At 47.7% G+C, this 23,393-nt stretch overlaps 2 protein-coding genes across 2 annotated transcripts in view; one reads left to right on the forward strand and one right to left on the reverse strand.

Moving 5' to 3' along the window:
• ADAMTSL1 (ADAMTS like 1) overlaps window positions 1-4,977 on the forward strand; it is an 876,403-nt gene extending 871,426 nt beyond the window's left edge. The window contains exons 31-32 of the mRNA XM_070429962.1: window positions 926-1,146; window positions 2,521-4,977. Of these exons, the coding sequence (XP_070286063.1) occupies window positions 926-1,146; window positions 2,521-2,627 (328 nt within the window). The 3' untranslated portion in view covers window positions 2,628-4,977. The remainder of the gene's footprint in view (window positions 1-925; window positions 1,147-2,520) is intronic.
• Window positions 4,978-16,575: 11,598 nt separating this feature from the next.
• SAXO1 (stabilizer of axonemal microtubules 1) overlaps window positions 16,576-23,393 on the reverse strand; it is a 75,745-nt gene continuing 68,927 nt past the window's right edge. Inside the window, exon 4 of the mRNA XM_070430173.1 lies at window positions 16,576-17,579. Coding sequence (XP_070286274.1) covers window positions 16,576-17,579 — 1,004 coding nt within the window. The remainder of the gene's footprint in view (window positions 17,580-23,393) is intronic.

Consider the following 23,393-nt stretch of genomic DNA (forward strand, 5'->3'; position numbering starts at 1 on the left):
AGAAAGATGGTGGTGAATGAATGTTTCTCCTCTAATCTCCCAGGGGTCACATACCCTGCCCTTTCACCTCAATTGGTGGCCTTGTGTTTACTGAATGGGCCAGGCTGGGCACTCCTTTCTCAGAGATGAAGATGTGTAGGTTCCTCTGAGGAAAGCCTGAAACCACAAGAGACCTGACTAGCCCCAGGGTGGGCAGGAGGTGAAGTCCACAAAGTGGTCACCAGATCTTAAGGGCTCCAGCAGCCCCCCTCACTCTTGTTGACCTCCCTCTAGAAGTTATGCTGACATGAGAGCCTTTGTCCTGTCATCCCTATCCAGCCCCCATTTCCTGTCATACCTCCTTTAGGTGTCCCCCTGGGGTGATGGCTCACTATCCCCACATAAGGCCCCTAAGGCTGGCTCCAGGCTCTGCCTCTGCAAACCTGCACCCTGGGTTGAGCCCACTCTCAGGTCCTGCAGTGAGGCAGGCATTGTAGAGATGAGCAAAGTCCCAGTTAGAGGAGGTGGACTTCTGAAATCTTAGAGCAGCGGTTCTCAACCTGTGGGTCGCGACCCCTTTGGGGGTCAAACGACCCTTTCACAGGGGTCGCCTAAGACCATCGGAAAACACATATATAATTACATATTGTTTTTGTGATTAATCACTATGCTTCAATTATGTTCAATTTGTAACAATGAAATTGGGGAGTCACCACAACATGAGGAACTGTATTAAAGGGTCGCGGCATTAGGAAGGTTGAGAACCACTGTCTTAGAGCCTTTCAGTAACAGAGCAGAGATCAGAGCCCAGGTCTGGTAGCACTGGAAGCTCTTCATTGCCCAACATCCTTGGGTTTGCAGTGTTATTGTCACATCTGTCCCCACCCTGCATCCAGCTCCAGCCCCCACAGAGGCAGAGCCTAACCCTGCCCTCCTCCTCCTGCAGACCCGTGAGCACCCAGAACTGCTGGTCAGAAGCCTGCAGCGTACACTGGAGGGTCAGCCTGTGGACCCTGTGCACAGCAACCTGCGGCAACTACGGCTTCCAGTCCCGGCGTGTGGAGTGTGTGCACGCTCACACCAACAAGGCGGTGCCTGAGCACCTGTGCTCCTGGGGGCCCCGGCCCGCCAACTGGCAGCGCTGCAACATCACCCCATGTGAAAACAGTATGTTCCAATCCCAAAGAGCCTTCCCCAAACTCCCCGCAGGGCACCGGGTGCAGAGGGCAGTCCCCGGGCCCAAGCCTGAGCACAGGGCACTGGATCAGGCTTCCCAAGGACTGTGAGCTGGGGCTAGAGTTAGGTATTTTCAGAGGGGTTCATGGGTGTGTGCAAGGATGTGTGCCCTCAGGGCTCCATCCCGGCCCTGAAAGAGCCAAGTGCCAGATGAAATCAGCCTCCAGCTCACTTGCAGTCATTTGGCAGGTGCGCAGGGGACAACTGAACTGTGGTCTTGGAGGAGGGCTACTAAGGAGAAAGCACTGTGCACACTAAAGCAGCACGCAGAGTGCCTCCGCTCAGCAGGCCCGGTGCCCATCACGGCTCTGCTTCTCACAGAACAAGGCTCTACTGACCGCCTCCCTCCTCCCCTGCCCCAGGGCACCGACCACACTGAGCCCTGCCCAGGCATCTGACACTCATTCACTCCCTCCTTCTGCAGGTCTGGTCTTCCTCAGCCCAACACCAGCATTTGTATTCCTGTTGGGTGGGGATCTATTTTTTATTCCTCTGGACCCAAAACAAATTGGAGGTGTTTCCCCCACAGGGAAGACGACAAAGCGTGAGGCAAAGACTAGGAAACTTACCTGGTGCAGTGACATTTCCTTCCAACAGGGACTCCCTGGGCATCCGATTCCCAGCGCGGAGGCAGGAGACCTGGAGGCCAACAGTCCCCTTACCTTCAGTCCTGGTAGCTTTCTCTACACTGGGGAGGGTGGGGCTGACCCATCTTGGTGGTAGGAGCTCACCACACAGAGGACCGGTGTTCAGTGAAAGGAGTTCAGACTAGGTCAATCCGGGATGTCCACAACCCAAATCGGCACCAGTGCTGAAGAACTTGCAGTCTGTGCCAGTACTGAACCAGAAGGTCATGGTGTCCGGCAAGGCCTGCTGATGAGAAGTAGAGAGGCATAGGTGGAGAATATGCCAAGACAAAGCTGCTAGGGGGGTGAGGCCATCAACTAGGGCCTCACTCACATGCCACCTTGCAGTGGAACAAAATGTAGTCCTTCTGGAACCCATCTCAAGAAGGAGAGTCACTTACTAAAATACTAAAATACCATGGGAGACAGCAAGCTTGCCTGGGAGGTGAGGCGGGCCAAAGACAGGAAGCCCACAGGCACCGGCAGGAAGGGGGGGCTCTCAGAAAGGCCCCGTGTTGGCAGCCAGGGGCAGGAGGGGTGGTGGCTGAGCTCACGGGACAGCAGTGTCCCCTCCAGCACAGGAGTCTGGTGCCCACGGCAGACCCCAGGAAACACCCAGTTGGCCAGAGCCGTTAATCTCTGTTTCACGTTTCCTTTCTGCCCCCACCCCCTTTCCCAGTGGAGTGCAGTGATACCACCAGGTACTGCGAGAAGGTGAAACAGCTGAAACTCTGCCAACTCAGCCAGTTCAAGTCTCGCTGCTGTGGAACTTGTGGCAAAGCGTGAAGAGAGGGCCTAGGGAAGACCGACCCTGGCTGCACCAAGGACTCACGCAACCACCTTGGACAGAACTTAAGCTTTCTTCGTTTTATTTATTTCCCCCTCCCTGCCCCCAACCACGCACACCCCCATCCAACCCCCACTGCCCACCCCCTACCCCAGACTTGAGGACCTCAGCATGCCTTCTCTTTCAGTTCGATGGAGGACAGAATGTTGGGAACAGACAGGACAGAGGTCTAAAGGAGGTTGCAGAGCAGACCGGGCCAGACAGTGGGAGCTCCCGTGCAAAGCTGGCTCCCTCCCACACCTGGGTCCTAAAGAGACCTGGGAAGAGACAGGGACAGCCCCTCGGGACAGCGTGGAGCCAGAGCTCCCAGGAGGCAGGTGGGTAGGTCCCAGATGGTTTGTGAAGCATTGGTCCCAACTTTGGACACCGACTGGGTCTTTCCCACGCACTGTTAATGCAGGAGCGCGCTGTTCCTGTCTCCTCCGCTGCCTCTGTCCCTAGGCCTCAGAAAGGGCGAGGGGGGCACCATGCTGAGGCAGAAGCAGCCCAGAACTTAGTTCTTCTGCTGGGAGGGGAGGTGGAGGGCACAGCAACAAGAACTCAAAACATGGACATGTAGGGGAAAAGGAGGAGACAGTCCAAGTAGGCCTAAAGGACACAGTGCAGAAAGAGGGAGTAGAGGGCCAGAAGCAAGAAAGCCTGCGCATGTTCCTCAGGGGAGACTAGAGGGAGACAGGGGAGGAGTGAGTAGCCAGGCGGCTCCCAGAGGGGCTCTGAACCCCCTGGGCATGGGACCCCGGCAGGCTCAGAGGAGGGGCCGCTCAGAGCTCTGCTGCCCTCATGGCTCAGGCTTTGGTATGAGAAATGCCCTCTATGGGGTGGAGGGGAGGCTCTCTCCCCACGCTGTCTCAGAGAACTTTCTGCCTGTACACCCGCAGCAAAACCATCCCTGGCATCTCTATCTAAGTCCGGAGTCCCCCAGCCTGGAACTCACTGCTGATGTGAGCCAGGGGCATCTGAGCATGTATGGCCTTTGCTGCCCCACTTAAGAGCCAGGGACTAGAGTCAATTTTCAAAAACCAATTCATTATCATCAATTTGCCCGAGAGCAGCCAGCAGGACATAGCAGCCACTTCATTCCAGAGCTGTCCGGGGGTGGGGGGGACGGTAGGCTTGTGGGAGCCCTGCCCAGACCACAGTGAGAGTTCCCTCCTGTCTATAGAGCAGGTTGGGGCGGAGTGTGGGGTGCAATGGCAAAGCCAAAAGATAACTAAAGCTTCCAAGACTGTCCTCCAAGACTTTGAACCCATTCCCCACACACAGTGAACTACCAGGAGTCCACATATGCCAGTTTTGGTGATTGGGCTAATTGCTTATTCAGCAAGCGGCTTTGGACGCATGATTTTGGCCATTTCCCCGAGTGGCCACAGTTTAGTCGTCATGGCAGGGCGGCGACAGTCACTCACCTTCAGAGAAAGCACCACTCCCTCGGGGCCTCCGCTGACATCAGGGCTGTGTTTTCCAGCCTGCAAGGGAATTGGAGGGGAGACGACGTTACCCTGTGTCCTCCCCAGGCGAGCTGTGGACAGTTAGGTGGGTTTCCTTCCTCCTCACCACAAAAATGGGCTCTAAGAAATCATGTTACTAAAAATCAGTGTAATGTTTATTTAAAATAAAAGAGAATGTTTTCTATGTCTGTATATCTTTTGTGAATATTTATTAGGATTTCTTGTATAAAAAAAAGTGCAATATTAATAATTGTACATTGTCATCCAGAAAACCAAGTATTTGGGGGACTTTTTAGTAACTTCTTGCAGTTGTGTTTCTGTAAACTCTGGTGATTATTGTATTGTTCCTCTTTTTAATAGAACCTGATGTTTAACTCTGGATCCATTCTCTGTGTACAGAAGACATTGTAAAAACTAACATGGGATGATGGGGCAGTGAGAGAGAATTCATTTGTGACACAATAGTTAACACGTGGGGTGAAGAAGACAAATTCTATCCTACTGCTAATGTGGCTGGTTATTTCTAGTTCAATAGCTTTTGAAAACCACGGGCCAATATTCACATTTCCTACACAGCAGGTGTCCTCAGCTCCCCCGTGTCAGGCTGGAACCTCTGAAATGGGTTGCAGAGCCAGCTTGGAGGGCCTGGGTTCGGGGTAGGAAACCGTGTGCCCCTTGCATGACATGAATGTTCATTTATTGTTTGTTCTGTGAATTGTGACTCAGCAGCGCCCCAAGATTATTAGGGCTGCTGAATAATGTGGAAGGAGGCACTTCCTCCTCTAAAACACAAAACTGTATTTATATTTTTTGTACAGATAATACAGCTTATTTATTTAAATCGTGTCGTCTGAGTCTCTCTTAAGCTCAGCCCTCCCATCTTGTGTTGTGTCGGGGCGAGGGTGGTTCTGGGACACTTAATATGTGTCTGGCTAAAGAGGGAGAATTGCAGTTTTCAGCTTCACAGGGGGTGTTGGGGGCCCAGGCCTGGGAGGGCCAGTTCTGTAAATGAAGCCAGAGGGGCTATGGCTGTGGATGTGCCCATATTCAGTCTCAGTGCTGCCCTTGACAATCGTCTTATTTCCAGTCCTATAGAGTGGGAAGACGGGAGCCGCAGTACCTTTGGGAAGAGAAGAAGCACAGGCATGTGTGGGTAGGTGCAGGCCTGGGTGCGGGAGGAGCCTCACTCCGGGCCAGGCTTATGTGCCGTGTGCAGTGTGGAGTAACCGCATGCTGAAGTTGTGCGTGTATACTATTGGCAGGGGCTAACATTTCTAGATCCTGCCACAGTTAATCCTCACATCAACCCTATAATTATCTCCATTAACGTATGAGAAGCCCAAGGTCATCCAGCTGGTGGAACCGCTCCAAACGTCAGTAGTCTGGCTTTTTAGCCAGAGCCTCGCTCTTACCCACTGTGCTGTCTCCAGCTCCTCCGTGTGAGCGCCGACCATGCGTGGCCACCCTGGCGTGTGCCCCATTCCTCCTTCCTGCTTGGAGGTTGCTAGAGATGACAATAGCACATTTTACGGGGGTTATTTTATCGTCCCCTAAAATCAACTGTGGCATTTTGGGGCTCCTAGCTCCTCTTTTTAAATAAAGCTATTGTGGAAAGTGTCAAAACAAAACAGCATATTACCAAGCTCTTCATGAACAGGCTCTGGGGGACGTCGGCGCGTCCCCAGGCCCAGACACTGGCCATGCATGGAGCTCTGCGAGCCGCCCCAGACAGAAAGCCAACCTCCAGCCCGTTTGCCAGCACTGACTTCAGTGCATCACACTCTGCTGAGCAGCATAAAAATACACCAGAAAGCTCGTCTTGAAATTCCAATCATTTCCTAAGGCATGTTAGATTTTGCCAATGCTAGAACTATAAATACATACCAGCAACCAAACAATGCGCTACAGAAACTCCAGGAGAGGGCGGATGAGTCAGATGCCAGAGCAAAAACCCAGGAAGGCTAAACCATGGAAAGGGCTTGAGTAGAGCACATGGAAAATTTTCCAGCCAAAATCACAGAGCACAGCAGGGAGTAAAGGAGACATACCTTCCAAGATGCCACCAACCACAGTGTAAAAGTTTGGGATGTTAACCACAGGCCAGTCTTGGGGTTGTAACTCCTCACACTACAGTCCCCTGCTTGGCCTCAGATGTTTCCAGGACTTTGGCAAGATGAGCCCAAGAAATCTGTGAGTCCACTAAGACCAGAATAGGCAGCCATCATCCAAGCTCTTTTATGCCTCAACTTCTTCACCTTTCAAAAGAGGATACCTCATAGGATAGGGTTGTGATGAGAAAACAATTAGTTACTTCATGTCGAGGAAATATGAGGGTGCCTGGTGTATCATTGATGCACTCACTGAATGCTAATTGCTATTATCACCACCCAAGTTACTCAGAGAGAAGGGGAGATGAAGGATAGGCTGGCAGAAATATCATTACTTCCCATGGTCAACACCGGAAGATTCCCCTGTGTTTTCATTCTTGATTGAGAAGGACATCAGTCATTCATTCAGAGTTCACTACTGCACAATAGTGTAAACACCAGAGGCGTTAGCTAGTAAACCAAGCTCTGTGTCTTGGAAGAAAACAGATTTAGCCCATGTGGCTAAATCAAAGACTCACCAAAATACTGACAAACTTCCAGAAATACCTCCCAAGACATTATCTTATGATCCAAATGTACAGCCTAGTCTCAAGTCAAAAGACCCAAATGCCCCGGCAGATGTGGCTCAGTGGTTGAGCGTCAACCTGTGAACCAGGTCACAGTTTGATTCCTGGTCAGGGCACATGCCCAGATTGTGGGCTCGATCCCCAGTCGGCAGGAGGCAGCTAATCAATGATTCTCTCTCATCATTGATGTTTCTATCTCTACCTCTGAAATTAATAAAAATATTTTAAAAGATACCCAAATCTGCACATAAGGGCTATTTCCTTTAAGTTACTTTTAAAATTGATGAAATGTCCATTCATGAATAAACAAGTAAAAGCAAAATTAAGGATATTTCATTTACCTTGTGGTAGATTTTCTCATAGGCAGCAGGCTATTGTTCACTCGCCTCAGGTATTATCCTGCAGATAAACCCAAAGGAAATAATCCAATTTTATTAATGGTTCTCAGCTAAAATTAGACAAGTTAGATCTCAGTAATCTACCTGTGGGGCTCTCCAAAATAGGTAAATTCATCCCCAAAGGGTAAGAGTTAGGGTTGGGGTGGGGTAGAGAGAAAGATGACCCTCTTGGAGACTAACCCAGTGAAAACTGATCTGTTGGTGAATTAACCCAAGAAAGGATAAATTAGGAAACTAAATAAGGTGACACCTCCTTGCTTTTGTCTCTCTCTGTCCCTCATTAACTGAGTCAGCTATGATTTAAAGACCTCAGGATTCAGACTCAGAATGCATTGAATGTGAGTTAAATCAAGGAAGGTTCCCTACCCAGGTCCCAGACTGCCAACTAAGAAAATATTGATCTTAATGCAAACCTTGAAGTAAACAGTTGAAAACTAAATACCCAATGAATTCTACCAATCTTCTAAGCTTCACCTAAAACTGTTGTTTGTCCCACACACATCCATCCTGTCCTTTTAGAGCTGCTTTTACAGGTCAAATGTATATGGGTTGACCAGTAAGTGTTATCTTTAGTCAAACCTCAGCTTCGTATTCATAGCACCCCAAAGTTCTCAACTGTTTTTTCGCCACCCCTAAGGGGGAGGGAAGATATTGCTAACCAAGCCTTTGCTGACAAGAACTGCGCTGTCACCTTGCCTGTCAACTAGAGATTTACCACTTCACTCAGATGGGTTCTGTGGAGCACCTGGTCCCAATCAGCCACGTGTCACGCTTCTGATAACACAATATACAGATGTCACTCACCTCTGTGTTTTCCAAAGGCGAGATCCATCTTCAACGAAGGATTTCCCAGGCTGCTCCTAAAGACATGGTTTATATATGTGTAAACAGAAATTAAATGTGAAGTTGTAGGTAAGTGTAGAGCAAGCAGACAGTGGGGAACGGTTCTCCTGCCGAACATAAATAATGTTTGTTTGAACAGAAGGCTTCGGAGGGCCTGGGAGGTTGAACAGTCATCATTTAGACCAGAAGCATGCCTGGGAAACGTGCCTCCTCCTTTACGATGACATAAACAGCCCTCCTCCAGGTCTGTGTGATGGCCAGGGGTGACCTCGTTACAAATCCCAGGAAGAATAGTAGACAAGCTGTGAACAACTTAGTTACCGGGGGAGCAACTCTAGGAAATGTTTAATGATCAAAGGCAAGGAGTGGGGTGGTGAAGTGTGTCATGGGCTTGTTTTCTTCCCCCCAATCCACCATCATTTTTTAAATTATAATGAAAGGGCCAGGCAATGACTTAGCTGAGGTTTTCCAGTTGTCCAGGTAGCTCTGTCCCATAGCAGGAGCTCAGCAGTCACAGTGCCAGGGCACAGAGCAGCTGCCAGGGCCACGGACCATTTGCTCCTGAGCTGAACTGAAGATACTCAAGGTAACTCCCTGAGAGCAGGCCGTGAGCAAGCCTGTGAAGAATTTGCCAAGTTGCTTAACCTCTCTGAGCCTCAATTCCCCACCCAGATGGGAAGGTAACACAGAGAAAGGGTTGTGTGTGGATAAAGTGAGATGACATCTACTGGGGTGGTCGGGACTTGAGAGAACACTACACCATACACTGCATCTACTGTCCGGTCAGTGAGCTTTCCCAGGCTCCCTGGGCCCTGCACTCTGGCTGTGTCCTAACCTCCCATTTATCAAGCAGCCAAACAATCCCAACTACCAGTGACCAGGATATTTCAACGGAGTCAACACTGAGGCACTGCAGGATCACCGAGGTTTCTAAATCATCAAAGAAAGGGCCAACCACATGTTTACATGCATGTGTATTTTATTGTATTCTGAACTTATTTTAAAAAATGTATGACGAGCACTTGGCAGTGTTTCTCCATGTGTGTTCCAATAGGTTTTACACAATAAAAGGGCTCTATTGTCAGAGTTGGAAACTGCTGTTTCTGCCTGCTCAGCATTCATCCCTCCCTACCCTGGAAACTATACCTCAGTTTTCTTTTAGGGACTCACTCCACCCCCAGCCCCTACAGTTCATGTAGCTCACACAGGCATGACCCCACACACACACACACACACGCTGCTCTGGCCAGGGGGAGCCCCAATTCCGGCCTGAATGATGCATATTTTCTATCACCCTGGCCATGATAATCAGTGCAGGGATCAGTCCAGGCAAAAGAGACACAATTAAGGGAATTTCACTAGAACCACTAGAAAGGAGAAGCCCTTTAGTTTAAAGGATGTTGTAAGCTCAAAATTGCTAGAGCCCTGGCCAGTATGGCTCCATTGGTTGGGTGTCTTCCCTGCACTGAAAGGTTGCTGGTTCCATTCTCAGTCAGGGCACATGTCTGGGTTGCAGGCTTGATCCTCATAGGAGGTGTGCAGGAGACAGCCAATCTATGTTTCTCTCACATCAGTGTTCTCTCTCTCTCTCTCTCTCTCTCTCTCTCTCTCCCTCTCTCTTTCTCCTTCCCTCCCTCCCTCCCCTTACCCCTGTCTCCCTTCCTTTCTCCTTCCCTCTCTCCCCTTTCTCTCTGTCTAAAATCAAAAAGAATTTCTAGAAATTACCTAAGAAGGCAAGGCAGAAGAAAATAAAGCCAGAATATCAAAGGCCAAGCCCTTATCCCAGCATTCAAGCCCCTAGATCCGGCTGTGCCTAATTGCTAATCCATACAATGGGTTATAGAAAGGTAAACAAAGTTCCTGTACTATAGAGGCTTCAAAATATTAGCGTGCGTCATGAAACGCCAACAGGAGGATCTAACAGCCAGCCTTTCCCAAACTGATGTGTCCAGTGAACTTTTTTTTGACAACCATTTCACAGGGCTGGTTTAGCACAGGGAACAACTGGGGAAAGACTGATACATGTTACCTATACGTTAACTTCATATTAAAATACTCCAAATCCCCATTCTCTTATTATTCCAGATAAATGAGACCAGTGGGAATTCATTTATCCAACACTGTTGATGCATTTGTCCAGACTTTATAAATGTGTGTATAATTTTTTATTCTTTTAACTAAATTGAGGTCAGAAGCACAAACCATGGTATATTTTTCCAGTCTTAATAAAAAATGTATGTGTGTGTGTGCGCACACAAGTGTGTATGTGTACGTATTCGTCCTGTTTTATTATGTTGGGGTCATAATTCCTGAGCTGCCATGCTTTTTAGTTCTGCATTTGTTTTCATTTGGGAGCCTCTAGTCCCACTGAGAAGCTATCAGCTGTCACTCCTTTCTGTTCTGAATGTGTCTGCCTCTAGCAGCAGCCCCTCCTACTCTTCTGTGGCTAATAAACCAGATAATAGAAGTTCATTGGAACTGTGTGTTTAAAAAAAAATGTGGAAGAGGGGGGCCAGTACGCTGAGAGACAGCGCCAGGGTAGGGGGTGTGCGCTGAGTAAAGTACCTAAGTTTCTGTACATGAAATGCATGTCAATGATTCTGGCAACTGAAAGCCTGCTGATTTCCAGGTTCTTGCCTCGGTTTTGGACGGCTGAAGTTTCCAAATAACTGACCTTCGAATATGGGAGGTGTTGTGATACTTAGCCAAGAAAAGAGCCACTCCAAGTTGATAGTGAGCACTGAGCTCTGCTTAGAAACTCAAATGAAAAGTTTTGTTGTTGGTGTTTTTTGTGGAGTTTTTTTAAGCCCAAGAGAGCCTACAGTCCAAAAAATTCAATTTCTTAGTTTATAAGTCATTCCCTGGCACAGATGTCAAATTGCAGTCATTTTTCAGGCATTCTGTCTGCCTGTAACCCTCAAGTAGCTGCTTGCCTGTTTAAAGGGTATGTGTAGGCTCCCCTGTTTTGTGATGCTGTAACATGAAATGGATGGGGATTGGGGAAAATGGTGAAGTAATCAAGTTTCCCCCTTGTCATTGAAAGAACAGCCTTGGCCCGGGTAGATAGGCAGCGCGCAGGTAGGCAGGCAGGCAGCCGGCTGACTGCTCTGGGCATGAAAAGCCCAAGAAAATCAGCGTTAGATTCAATCCCTGGAGTGAAAGGTTCCAGAATCCTTTTGATTAACACCAAGCGAGTTTGTTGCCACACTTAGAAGTTTGACAAGGAAAAGCCATCATGTTGTGTCCAAGGATGCAAAGGCAGGGACTGGGGCACCTGGGGCCCAGAAGTGGCTTAAACGGGAGCTCAGCCTAGCAAGGCCCTGATGACTTTTCCAGAATCCTGAGCACATGTTCTGGAAGGGTCATAGGCTCCTATGACCCTTTGCACCCCCAGAATGGGGAGGGGCCCCACACCTGCCCAGCCAGCCATGTGGAAACTCTGGGCCTGCCCTGCCAAAGAAAACACCCCTGCCCGCCCTCCACCCCCAGTCCTTACGCTCAGAAGGGCCTCTGTCTTCCCACGTCGAGGCCTGCCGGCCAGATGTGGGCCTGGGGGATGGCAGGCAGGCCCAAGGAGCCAGGGGGCCATTTAATCTGCAATTGGGCCCTGTGCACACCCCACCTGCCCGCCTACTCCTCCTTGACAACTGCACAGCTGAAAAGTACTCTTAGAGGAAATGGACCCTCCGTTCATCTCCATGCCCTGAATCACAAGATCCCAAAAAAGGTGCATCACTTTAGAAAGACTTTGTTGTGCCGGGCCCATTGCCTTGAGCAGTTTGCTTCACTCCTGCTTTAGAGGCAGGACTGGGGCAGACAGTTATTCTAACTCTGTCCATTACAGCCAGCACATGTAGAGCAATGAGACTACAATGAAAGGTATTTGGAGGACACCACGTGAAAGCAATTCCATGACATAGAGCAGGGAGTGCTGGCTCCCCAGCCACCCCAGCACAGGCCCCAGCCAGGACGGCTGCTCTGATGTCAGAACTGGACTGTGTTCTCTGCTCAGCTGAGGGCTGTCTCTGGACCCCTAGACCCTCCTCCCTGGAATCGCAGGTGATGTCTGACAGGGTAGGAAGGAGGATGGGTGGAGCCAAGGATGGAGGTGGGAGAGCCCTGGCCGATGCTGTCTGGGCAGCTTCGGGGAACAGCTTGGGGGTCAGAGGCTAATGGCCCGAGGCCCACGGCTCCCTTCACCTGCAGACACTGGTTGGCCTGGTACTTATTCTGCACTGTCCAGCTTGGCCCTCCTGTCCAATCAGGAAAAAAAGTCACCCTCCAAGTGTGCATTCTAGTTGAGAAGATGCTGATGAAATCCCATTAATGCTTTATCATCTGCAACCAACTGGCTCTATCCCAGGCCACGTGGGGGGCTGCTTACTTGTCTTACCTCCTCCCTACCTCCTTACAAACACCATTAAGCTCTAATAAATGATAAAATGTCATAGTGCAATAGGAGGAGGGTCATCAACAGACAAGGGTTTTCAAGAAACTTCAAGAAGACAGGGGGTAGATGGTGGAAGTATAGAAGTGAAGCCACAGCCTAGAATAAAAATACAGCAAGAATTCTGGAGCTGGTAGGGAGCAGGCCTGCCAGGCAGAATCCAGAAGGCTTTCCAGATTTGAAATGCAGGTACCATAGAAAGCAGACTGACAACTGATGCCAAAACTGGGGATTGCTAAAAGAATTGCTAATGGTGGGCCCCACCTTCCCTACTCTCAATTGGAGGACAAAATAGAGATGGTTCCTGATCACCAGAAAGAGAGTGACGTGCCAGGTTCTTCACCCATGTAGGTGGCCCCACTGTAAGGGAATCGAGGAACAAGACCTTCCCTGTCACCGACCCTGCTGACAGGGGCTGCCCTGTGCACGGCACAGGCAGGGGGACACCATCATCGGGAGTGGGAACTCACCCCAGAAGACACACCTTGGCAACACATCGTAAACCAGCAGACCACATCCAACCAGCCCAGAGCTTCCAGGCCAAGTCACCCCAGCAGCTGCAGCCCATTGACCTCACTGGAAACTCGGCTTCCCTCTCACAGGATGCTGTGCCCTTTGAGGGCTTGGAAGCCTTCTGTTTTCTTCTGCAGAACCTCATCCACAGAATAGACTGCATTCTGTTCCCTGCTTCGACATAAAGCCTTTCCCTTTGTGTCGTATTCTTGGTCTCTACTAACTTTCTTTTACTCATGCCTAACGCCTTGAGAACCCTGGGCTGTGGCAGGTGATTAAGCTCCCACTTCAGTCTCACAATCAATCATGCACAACATTTCAAGAGAAGACAATTTGTTTGGAGCCTTTCATTGTCAGGGTTTAGGGAATGGGATCATATCAAGTGTTATAGCAGTAAGTATAATAGAATAGATCCTTTTGCCAACAGACTCTTATATGGAAGCCCAATACTCAGAATTGATTAACAAGCTGCTGCTTATGACAGAGCAAGTGCGGGGGGAGAGGAACCAGAGCCCCATCTGCTCAGCTCAGCTTCTCTTGCCCTCCTCATGACCCAGGTTACCTCCTAAAATGACATTTCCAGGGAGAGCAGTTAGCAATCCCAACTCAGAACAACTAAAAAGTATGTTAACTATGTGAAAAAAAAGGTAAATATATTACTTTGTAAAATATGTACAATATAAAATACGAGCAATTATCCTTACCTGCATCTTGTAAACACCAATAAAATCATAAGTAGATTCAACCTGGCAGAACTCAGCAACCATCTTCATCATCACCAACATCATCCTCACCTACATTTAATGAGAGTGAACCATGAGTCAAGGATAAGTGATTGACATATATTCTATCACTCAATTCAAACAACAAAATCCTGCAGCCAGTATTGCTAGTGCCCACATGTTAAAGAACTTGACCAAGGTCCCCTAGCTACTGGGTAGGAGGGGCCAAGATGCAAGCCCAGATCTGCTGGACAGTCTCCTGGTATGCTCTTGGCCACTGTGTTGTACCAGCCCCAATAATATGTACTTGTGTCCTTCTTCATATATTTTCTTAATTTTTTACTTGAGTTAACCACTTCTATAATAATAAAGATAATTTGAGACCAAAACAGGAAAGAAAGTGGGGGGGGGGCAGGAGGGGAGACCTGGCTCCTTAAGTCCAGAAGTGGGCAGGGCAGGGATGCCCTGGATAGCTCATCTAGCTGGGGTCACCATGGAGGTGACCCTACATGTCACAAAGGGCGGGCTCAGAGGACATTCCTCACCCCAAGAAGGCTCAGCTTAACCAGGCAGGGTCATCATTCTTCATCATCTTCTTCCCTTCCTACTCATCAGAAATGTTAGAAAAAACATATTAGTCTTCATATAATCAAGTATTGCCAAATAACCATTATGAAAGAAGGAAGAGGGAAGGGGAAGTGTAAGAGGACTAAAACTCTTAATTAACCAAAACAGACCATGACTAAAGTCAATGAGTCAACAGACAGTGTAGGTACATTATTTAGGAATATGAAGGAAAATATTAGCAGAAACAGATCAAATTAAACTGTTTACTGGGGAAGAGACAATGGAGGAGACCAAGAGGCTGGAGCATGAGAGATTGCTGAATTTTTTTTTAAATATATATTTATTGATTTCAGAGAGGAAGGGAGAGGGAGAGATAGAAACATCAATGATGAGAGAGAATCCCTGATTAGCTGGCTCCTGCACACCCCCCACTGGGGATCGAGCCTGCAACCCAGGCATGTGCCCTTGGCCGGAATCGAACCTGGGACCCTTCAGTCCACAGGCTGACACTCTATCCACTGAGCCAAGCCGGCTAGAGCGAGATTGCTGAATTTTTTATAAGCATTTTAGCACTATTTGGCTTTTCAAATCAAGTGCAAATATTTCTTTGATTTGTAAAAAATGACAAAACAAAATAATAAAACCTACCCTCCTTAGTAATCTCCTTTAGCTTAGTGGACTCCAGGAAAGACTTCAGACAGAGAGAATGTGGTTTGATGTGGCTTGTGGAGCCTTGAGATCTGAGACACAGCAGACGGGAGGTGCCTGGTGTTTGGGGAAGAGCACTGGATCTTGAATCAAAAGACCTAGGTTTCAATCTTGGCCTTGGTGCTCCACGCTCTGTGGCCTTGGGCAATATGCGTAACATCTCTGAGCTTCTCTACCCCCATAAGGGCAGGCATCCAGACCCCATGGAACCAAAAAGAAGATTAAATGATACAAACTAACCTCATGGTGAGGCTACAAGGGGTAGGGACCTGAGCAGTCTGGGCAAAGTAGGTCAGAGCTGTGGGAAGACTGAGCCCTGGGTAAGAGATGCAGGTTGCTCAGCCATGAGCCAGGCATTGAGCCCAAGCTCGAGTTTCTGGACTTGAGCTGAAATGTTCTCCTCCCACCACCATGTTACCAAGTTCTCGGAGTATGTTTTAAGTTCTGTGGATTCAAGAGAGAGGTGGTAACCCAGGTGTCCGTCTGCATCCCTCTGTGAGAGGCTCACCCATATCATGAGCCCATCTGACTCAGCATGCGAACTCCTGAACAAAGTCCTCCCTCGAGTCTTCTCAACTTAAAATAATTTCCAAATCACTTAGCCTTAGAATCAAACTTGGTGAAACCTTAGACCCAAAAGGGAAATCTCCAGCCCTTTCTCCAGGGCAGGGTCCAGCGCACCACTAAGTCAAGCTTTGTCACTGATCTGGTCAGTTACCATTTTAGGACAAGAAGGTCCAGCTTCCCAGGAAGCAGCACAGGGAGCCATTTTTTCCAGGCTCTGAGCATTGAGAACGCACAGCCCAGGGGCTGGCTGCTGAATGCCCGGTTGCCAGGGTCCCTTTTTCCCCTCCTCCAACTGGAATCACAGCCTGCACTGGGTTAGGTGGGAGCGGTCCGGCAGGTCCAGGCTCCCATGGGTCGGCTATCTCCTGTTATCAGAGGCCCATGCGCCATCAGACAGCACTGTTCTTGCTGGTATGTCACCACGTGAAGAGGTAGGAAGACACCCTGGGAAAAAAGAACCTGAAACAGGACTCCAGACGGGGCCCAAGGCACTCCCACCAGGACAGGGATAAAATGGGGACTAAAGTCTAAAATCTCTCCAAGGTTCTGGGAACACAGCCTTCTCTTTGCATAGGCAGAGGGGAGGACTGATGATACGGGCCTGCAGATTCACTCCCCCCAAAATCAAGTTTATTGTTTGGCACTTCATACTCAGCAAGGGTGAATCACAATGTCAATTAATGCAATGATTAAATTAATAAAATACCCCTAGTTCAGAGGAAACCTCATAGAGACCAGCTTTGATTCCGTGAGCACAAGGTAAGGGACCCAAGAAGGAACACTGCAGAGGGAGGGTTCGAGGAGTAATTACCAGTGACGAAATGTCATTTTCCTTGAGTCAAGTGATTCTCATTTTATTCAAGTGTCCCGGAAACGATGATGAAGATTTTTTTTTTTTCATTCGGGGGAATTTCTTTTCTGTCCAACAAATAACTTTCAATCATCTGGGGGTTTTTTTTTTAAGTATTTTGCAATTTCTAAATAATTTTTTTTTTTTAAATCAGGCTGACACTGCCAACTCCTGATGGTTGGGGTTTTGGGAATCACCTACAGAAACAGGGCTGTTCCGCTGAGAGCCTGTGTGGGAAACTGGCCTGTATATCCTGTGCCCCGAAGCATCTGTTTCTTCAAAGATGTAGCCGGGGGGCTCAGGGTATGAAGCCAAGCACCTGCCCAAATCCTTGGGAGTAAAGCTGATGGCGTATGTGGTCTGGCCCTCCACAGGGACCTTTGCTTGGGGACTAGACCAGGGGGGCTTATAGCTTTTGGTACTGATGGGTGGGTGGGGCACATAGTGGGCCCTGGTGGTGGTCAGACAGTCCAAGGGCTCGGTGGGACGGATCAGCTGGGGAACGGGCTTGACTGGCTCCATGCGTATGCTGGCCCACTGCTTGTAGTCATCCCTGTTGGTTGTGGAGCTTTCAAAGCGGGGACCTTTCTTGATGCAAACCACTGGTCGGCAGGACTGAGCTGGAGCCCCCTTAGGGTACGTGTAATGGGACTGCACTGTTGTGATAAGGTCCATCTTTTCTTCCGGAGGGACGTAGGGGACAAGAGGTTTGTAGAACAACTGGGGCGTTGGCCACGCTTGGTACTTATCTCGGAACTCAGTGGTGTTAGAGAAAGGTGTGTCTAATATGCAGGACCTGGCTGGAGGCTTCAAGCTCTTGGCTGGCTCCCCCATCAGGCCCCGGAAGCACTGTTTGTGGGTGGTGATGCTTTCAAAGGGGATTTCACAGGGTTTGAACTTCTCTGCCTCATACACAAAACGCTTCTCTATAGGGTGGGCCACGTAGCTCATCTTGTAGTTAGTCAGATCCTCCAGGGGGATGTTACAGGCCTTGAGCATGGCTGGAGGCTTACAGCTCATGGTTTTCACTAGACCCTTTAAAGGGTAATCATCCTGGTGTGTGGTTCTATTTTCAAACCTAGCAGATTCTGGCCGGTATTTGTGGTCTGGACGAATTAGCTCTCGTCTTGGTTGGTTCCAGGGTAAATAATCAGCTGAAAATAAAGCAGAAGTGGTAATTATTCATAATTCAATTCATTCAACCTGCATGTATTCCAAGGGGTCTTCAAAGCCATACACCAGTCTCCAGTGAGATGTTCTTTGTGACAAAAGAAGAACAGAGTGGATCCCTACCATCACTTCACTCAAGGGCTTGATATTTCAACTTTATGGTATCTGGGAGTTGCTGTGCAGAAGAGAAAAATTTATATTACACCCTACAATGCTGTACACAGGTGTTTTAGAGGGTCCATGGCCATGGGAAGAGCCAAGGAACAGATTCTAGCAGAGTTGTCACACCACTGACTTACCCAGTCCAAGAACAGTTCCACCACTCTGTGGCAGCGGTTCTCAACCTATGGGTCGCGACCCCTTTGGGGGTCGAACGACCCTTTCACAGGGGTCGCCTAAGACCATCGGAAAACACATATATAATTACATATTGTTTTTGTGATTAATCACTATGCTTCAATTATGTTCAATTTGTAACAATGAAATTGGGGGTCACCACAACATGAGGAACTGTATTAAAGGGTCGCGGCATTAGGAAGGTTGAGAACCACTGCTCTGTGGGGAAGGTGCCCTCTGAATCAGCACCGAATGACTGGGAAGATGCATGTGATACAGTGAGACAGGGGATTCACAACCCACAATTAATGGGCTGCCAGCCAGACCAACCAGGCCCGCCTGGTGTGCGTGGGAAAACTGCCATTGTGTCCCTCAACCCATACATCTAATCCACACACATCCAAGGGAATAAGGGCATTGTATTGGCTGGTGAGAGAATAATAGCAACTGCCTCTTATATAGAGCTTATTATATCACAGACAGTATTCTAAATGCTTTTCTGTGTCAATAACTCTTTTAATATTCAGACTTCTCTAATGAGGTGGCTACCATCAATATGCGCATGTTACAAATGCAGAGCAACTAACATACTTGCCCACAACCTAGCCTGCCCAGATGGATCCGGCATGGGGGTGGGGGGGGGGGGGGGGGGGTGATGGAAGCCCCAGGATAAAACACCACAAACTCCCATTGTTTGTAACAATAGTTTAGTAGTGTTTCTTGAATAAATACTTTTCAGTTTTCTGTATGCCTTTGGTTTCCTGAGCCCTAAAATGGATGATTTTTTTACTGTTTTGTCCAGTTTTATTGTTGCTTTTGGGGCAGAGCCTTTGCCAAGTTCCTCACTCCACCACTTTGGAAGTCCTGACATCCCCTTACCCCCCCAGGCACACTCAAGTTTATTTTAGGCTAATAATACTACCAACTATTTATTTTAAATTGGCTTCATTTTAATTGAAAATCTAATCTTTCTCCAAGAGCCATTAATGGCTCTATCAGCATCTTGAAAGCATTAGGGGGCCTCCGAGAGAACCATCTTGCTGAATATAAACCACATGTTTCCCCGTCAGACTTCAGGCCTCCCTGATATGGGGATATCTACCTGTAGATGCCTTCACACTGCCTCAAGGTCCGTGGGGGTGGGAAGGACAGGGCTTTTCTGGCCCTCTTCCATGATGGATGAAGTGATAAGAAAACAGGTTCCTAAGCTGAAAGTTGCCTCATGTAATTTCTGATACCCAACAATACAGTTTAAACCACATTATTATCCAACCTTCTAACTTCCTCCACCCAGCATATATTACAAAAAAACCTCCACAAGACCCTGAAAACCTCAGAATTCCACATGACAAACTGTTCATAAGCATGAAAACCATCAGTAAAGCCCTTCAGGGCCAGGGTGTCATGTGGGTAATTGGCAAGAACCTCTTTAAAAGGGATTCCATTCAATAATGTGTCTTTAAAAAAAAAAAAAAACTTAGCTAAACCTAAAGCTGAGCATCAAGTAATTACACTCTCAATCTTTCCAATTGCACAGTGTTTTGAAAATGTCAAAATTACAACCAAATGCTGCTGGAGCATATTGTACTGGTGGTTTTCTAGTAGAGGTGCTGGCCATACGAGTGGAAAGGGGAAAGTTTGCATATTTTCCCTGTAGAACCATAGTAAGTGGAGCATATAGATATAATATAGATGGAACCTATTGAAATACACATATTTAATGAGTTTGGTCTTTGGTTGTTTTTTCTTCCCCCTCTTTGGAAGGAAAATCAATGTATGGCCATAAAACCATAACGTTGCTATGGAAAAAACTTACTAAAGCAGCAAATTTCCACAAGAGACAAACAAGTCATCAAAAGGTGATACTCCAGCCTGGCCAGCGTGGCTCAGTGGTTGAGCGTCAATCTATGAACCGGGAAGTCACAGTTCGATTCCCAGTTGCGGGCTCAATGCCCAGTGGGGGCGCATACAAGAGGCAGCAGATCAATGTTTCTCTCTCATCGATGTTTCTATTTCTCTCTCCCTTCCTCTCTCTGAAAATTAACAAAAACATTGTTTTGAAAAAGCTGATACTCCAAGAGATAAGGCAAGGGCCCCTCACACATACAAGAGGTTGTGCATGACTTATGCAAGGGCAGGTAAATGCCATGGGTCTTCCCCAAGCCTTCACTCGAGTTCTTGGTCAGGAATCACAGAGTAATCGGCTGGGTGAGGATTTGTGCAAATCCAGTGCCGCACTGTGTCACCGGAGCCCTTGTAAACAATGGTCCAGAACCGCTCATGAATGCACTTCCTCACTAAGCCCACCTTGGTAGCGTCCTCCCCTTTGTAATGTGCTAAATGCTTGGAAAACATATGCTGGCCATTCAAGGCCCAGTTTTGGAAGCCATTATATATGATAGGGGAGTAAGGGGGCAAAGCAACCATTTACATTAACAGAATATGTTAAGTATATATTATTCCAAAAAACTATTAAGACACATAGGTTGCTAACAGGCACCTATGGGTCAAATCTAACTATAAAGTACATTTCATTGGCCACATACTGATTTGTTTGCTTTTACATCTGCATTTCAAGGGGGAAAAGGAGAAGAATATAGGGGTTTCTCAATTTTAACTTTGTCAGTAGGGAAAGGCCAGCCACCATTTCATTTTAGCAGTGGAACATTATTCTCTGGTTTGCAGAGGGAAATTTTAGATGTAACTGTTTGGAGAAGGTGAGGAATATGGGAACGCTGGAGTGGGAAGAGATTAAAGCATATGTATTAGGTTGCGTTTTTTCTGTGTGTTTATTTTGAATATTTTGCTGGAATAAAGAGGGAGGAGTGTCTTCAAATAACAACAATGGTCTACTGTACCCTTGCCAACCCCTAAGGTAAGCAAGGAGCATTTCTCACTCGCAGCCCTGTCCTTGCACCTAGGGAAGGGAGGGGAGGGGAACTGGGCTGCTCACGCAGTTGCTCTAAAGAGCCTCTAACTAAGCCAAGATTCACAAATCCAGGAGGGCCATAGAAAGGGCGTGGAGGAAAGGAGAGTTTATAGCTAAAAGTGCCTGCTCCCTCCCCCATCAGAAGTAAGGGCTCCTTCCTGCCGGCTCAGTGTCCATGGTGCCATTTTTCCCTTCCGTAGACACTGAATGAAAAGGAAGAATCAGGAGGCAAGAGTGCCATGACCATGTACCTGGTACTACTGGCTTCTTCGTAAACCATCTACTACAGTGCCTGCCTTGTTGGGTGTAACTTGCAAAGAGAAACGTAGATCCTTGCCCTCTTGGAGCTTACAGTCCGGCCAAGGAGACAAATGTTAAGGGGGCCGAGGGGTAGAGAAAATTAGGCAATGAGTTACAAAACAGGGGAGTACAGAGCACTCTTAGAACATCTAACAGGATGTGTCTAGTCTGGCAAGGGGTGGGGGGGTAGGTCTGGAAAGGCCTTGAAGGGTGTGACATTTCTGCTACTCACTCAAGAGCAAGTGCTAGACAGGGCAAGGGAGAAGGACTCTATAGAGAGGAAACAGCATGCGGGACATGTCCTGAGACAGAAAAGAGATGGAGGAAAGGAACTGAAAGAAGGTCCTGGGGCAGAGCACAGGGGCGCTGGCAGGAGGCACCAGAATCTGCAAGGCATCAGCGGAGTTGGTAAAGGGTTAGGATTTTATCCTAAAAACCATGATAATTATTTGAGGACCTTTATGTGGAGAAGAAATCAAGTCAGATGGCCATTTTTAAAAGCCCCCCTAGTTCCTTTCTGTGGAAAATGAGTAACAGCTGACAAGACAGGAGCTCTGCTCAGGTGTATGGTCAGAGAAGGCAGAATTGGGGTTTTGCTAGGAAGAAGCAACTAAAGAACAGAAGAGAGAGGGTATAAAAAGGCCACAAAAATACAACGTGGTAGAAAAAGAGAGAGAAAAAATACGTGGAATAGGCCACATGGGGGACAGACACAGGCAGGGCTGATAATGAGAAGAAAGACTGAAGTATCATGGGCTGGAGGTCCCAGTGAGGCCAAGGACTGCTGGTGGGAGTGGGTAAGAGAGCAAGCAGAAGGACGATGTTGGGGTGCACAGAGGCGGAACTATTTCTGGGTATTAGTGTCCAGAATGTGGCTTGGCAGAAGGTGGTTATGGAAATGGTTGTGGAAAAGTGGACGAGGATGATAGCAATGATAAGAAGGTAGGAAACAAAGACCACATTGCTAAAGAGGCGCTGAGTCCCAGCTCCTGGGAGAAGCAGGGAAGCTCAGCCACAGGCGAAGTCTTCCAAATATAGATTTAGAGCTTCAGGAAGGGCTTCAAGAATATTCTACCCTCCTCCCCACCCCCACCCCGACCCCAAACCTCCCCACTCCTTTTGCCTAAGTGTTTGGCTTGACTACATAAAAGCAACTGTTAGCACAGTTTTTTAGAGATTCACGAACATGTTACACGTACAGTTCAGCATGTATCCTAGGGAATCTATGTGCATCGTAAGCAGAAAAGTTACTGATAAGCCTGGCCTCCATTCCCATGGCCTCAGCCTATGGCTTGTGCTTCATAGAGTGACTGCTACATTGCTTGCACCACACATACGACACCATGTCCTGTGTCCCTACCAGATTCAAAAGTCACATAAGGTCACTGTGCTTCCTTCACAGTCCCTAATGCCACGTCTAAGATGTATGTAGTAGATGCTCAATAAAGAATGAATCAATCCCATTTATATAGAATTCAAAACTGTCAAAACTAATTTATGGTGTTAAAAGTCAGCACAATGGCTCTCTCCTGGGTGGGGAGGGTAACTGGATGGGAGTATCAATGTTATATTTCTTGGTCTGGGTGCTGTTTGCATGGATGTGTTCAGTCAAAATTCATTGGTCTATGCACAGCAAAGAAAACCATCAACAAGAAAAAAAAAAAACCTGCTGAATGGGAGAATATATTTGGCAATGATTCATCCGATAAGGACTTAATATCCAAAAATTATTAAAAACTCACACAACTCAACACCAAAAAAACCAAACAAACAATTCAATTAAAAAATGGGCAGAGGACCTGAATAGACACTTTCTATAAAAACGACATGCAGATGGCCAATAGACATATAAAAAGATGCTCAGCATCACTAACTGTCAGAAAAGTACAAATTAAACCACAATTAAATATCACCTCACACCTGTCAGAATGGCTATCATCAATAAATCAACAAACAACATGTGTTGTTGAGCATGTGAAGAAAAGGGAACACTCGTGTACTGTTGGTGGAAAATCAGTAAGGAGGGTCCTCAAACAATTAAAAATGGGACTGCCTTAAGACCCAGTGATTCCACCTCTGGGGATAGATCTGACAAAACCCAAAACACTAATTTGATCAAATATATGCACCCCTATGTTCACTGCAGCATTATTTACAATAGCCAAGATAGGGAAGCAACCCAAGTGCCCGTCAACCCAAGTGGATAAAATTGTTGTGGAACACCTTACCCATG

Source organism: Myotis yumanensis, unplaced genomic scaffold (assembly GCF_028538775.1).
Source record: "Myotis yumanensis isolate MYYU_CA2020_CCGP unplaced genomic scaffold, mMyoYum1.0.hap1 SCAF_12, whole genome shotgun sequence".
Lineage (NCBI taxonomy): Eukaryota > Metazoa > Chordata > Mammalia > Chiroptera > Vespertilionidae > Myotis > Myotis yumanensis.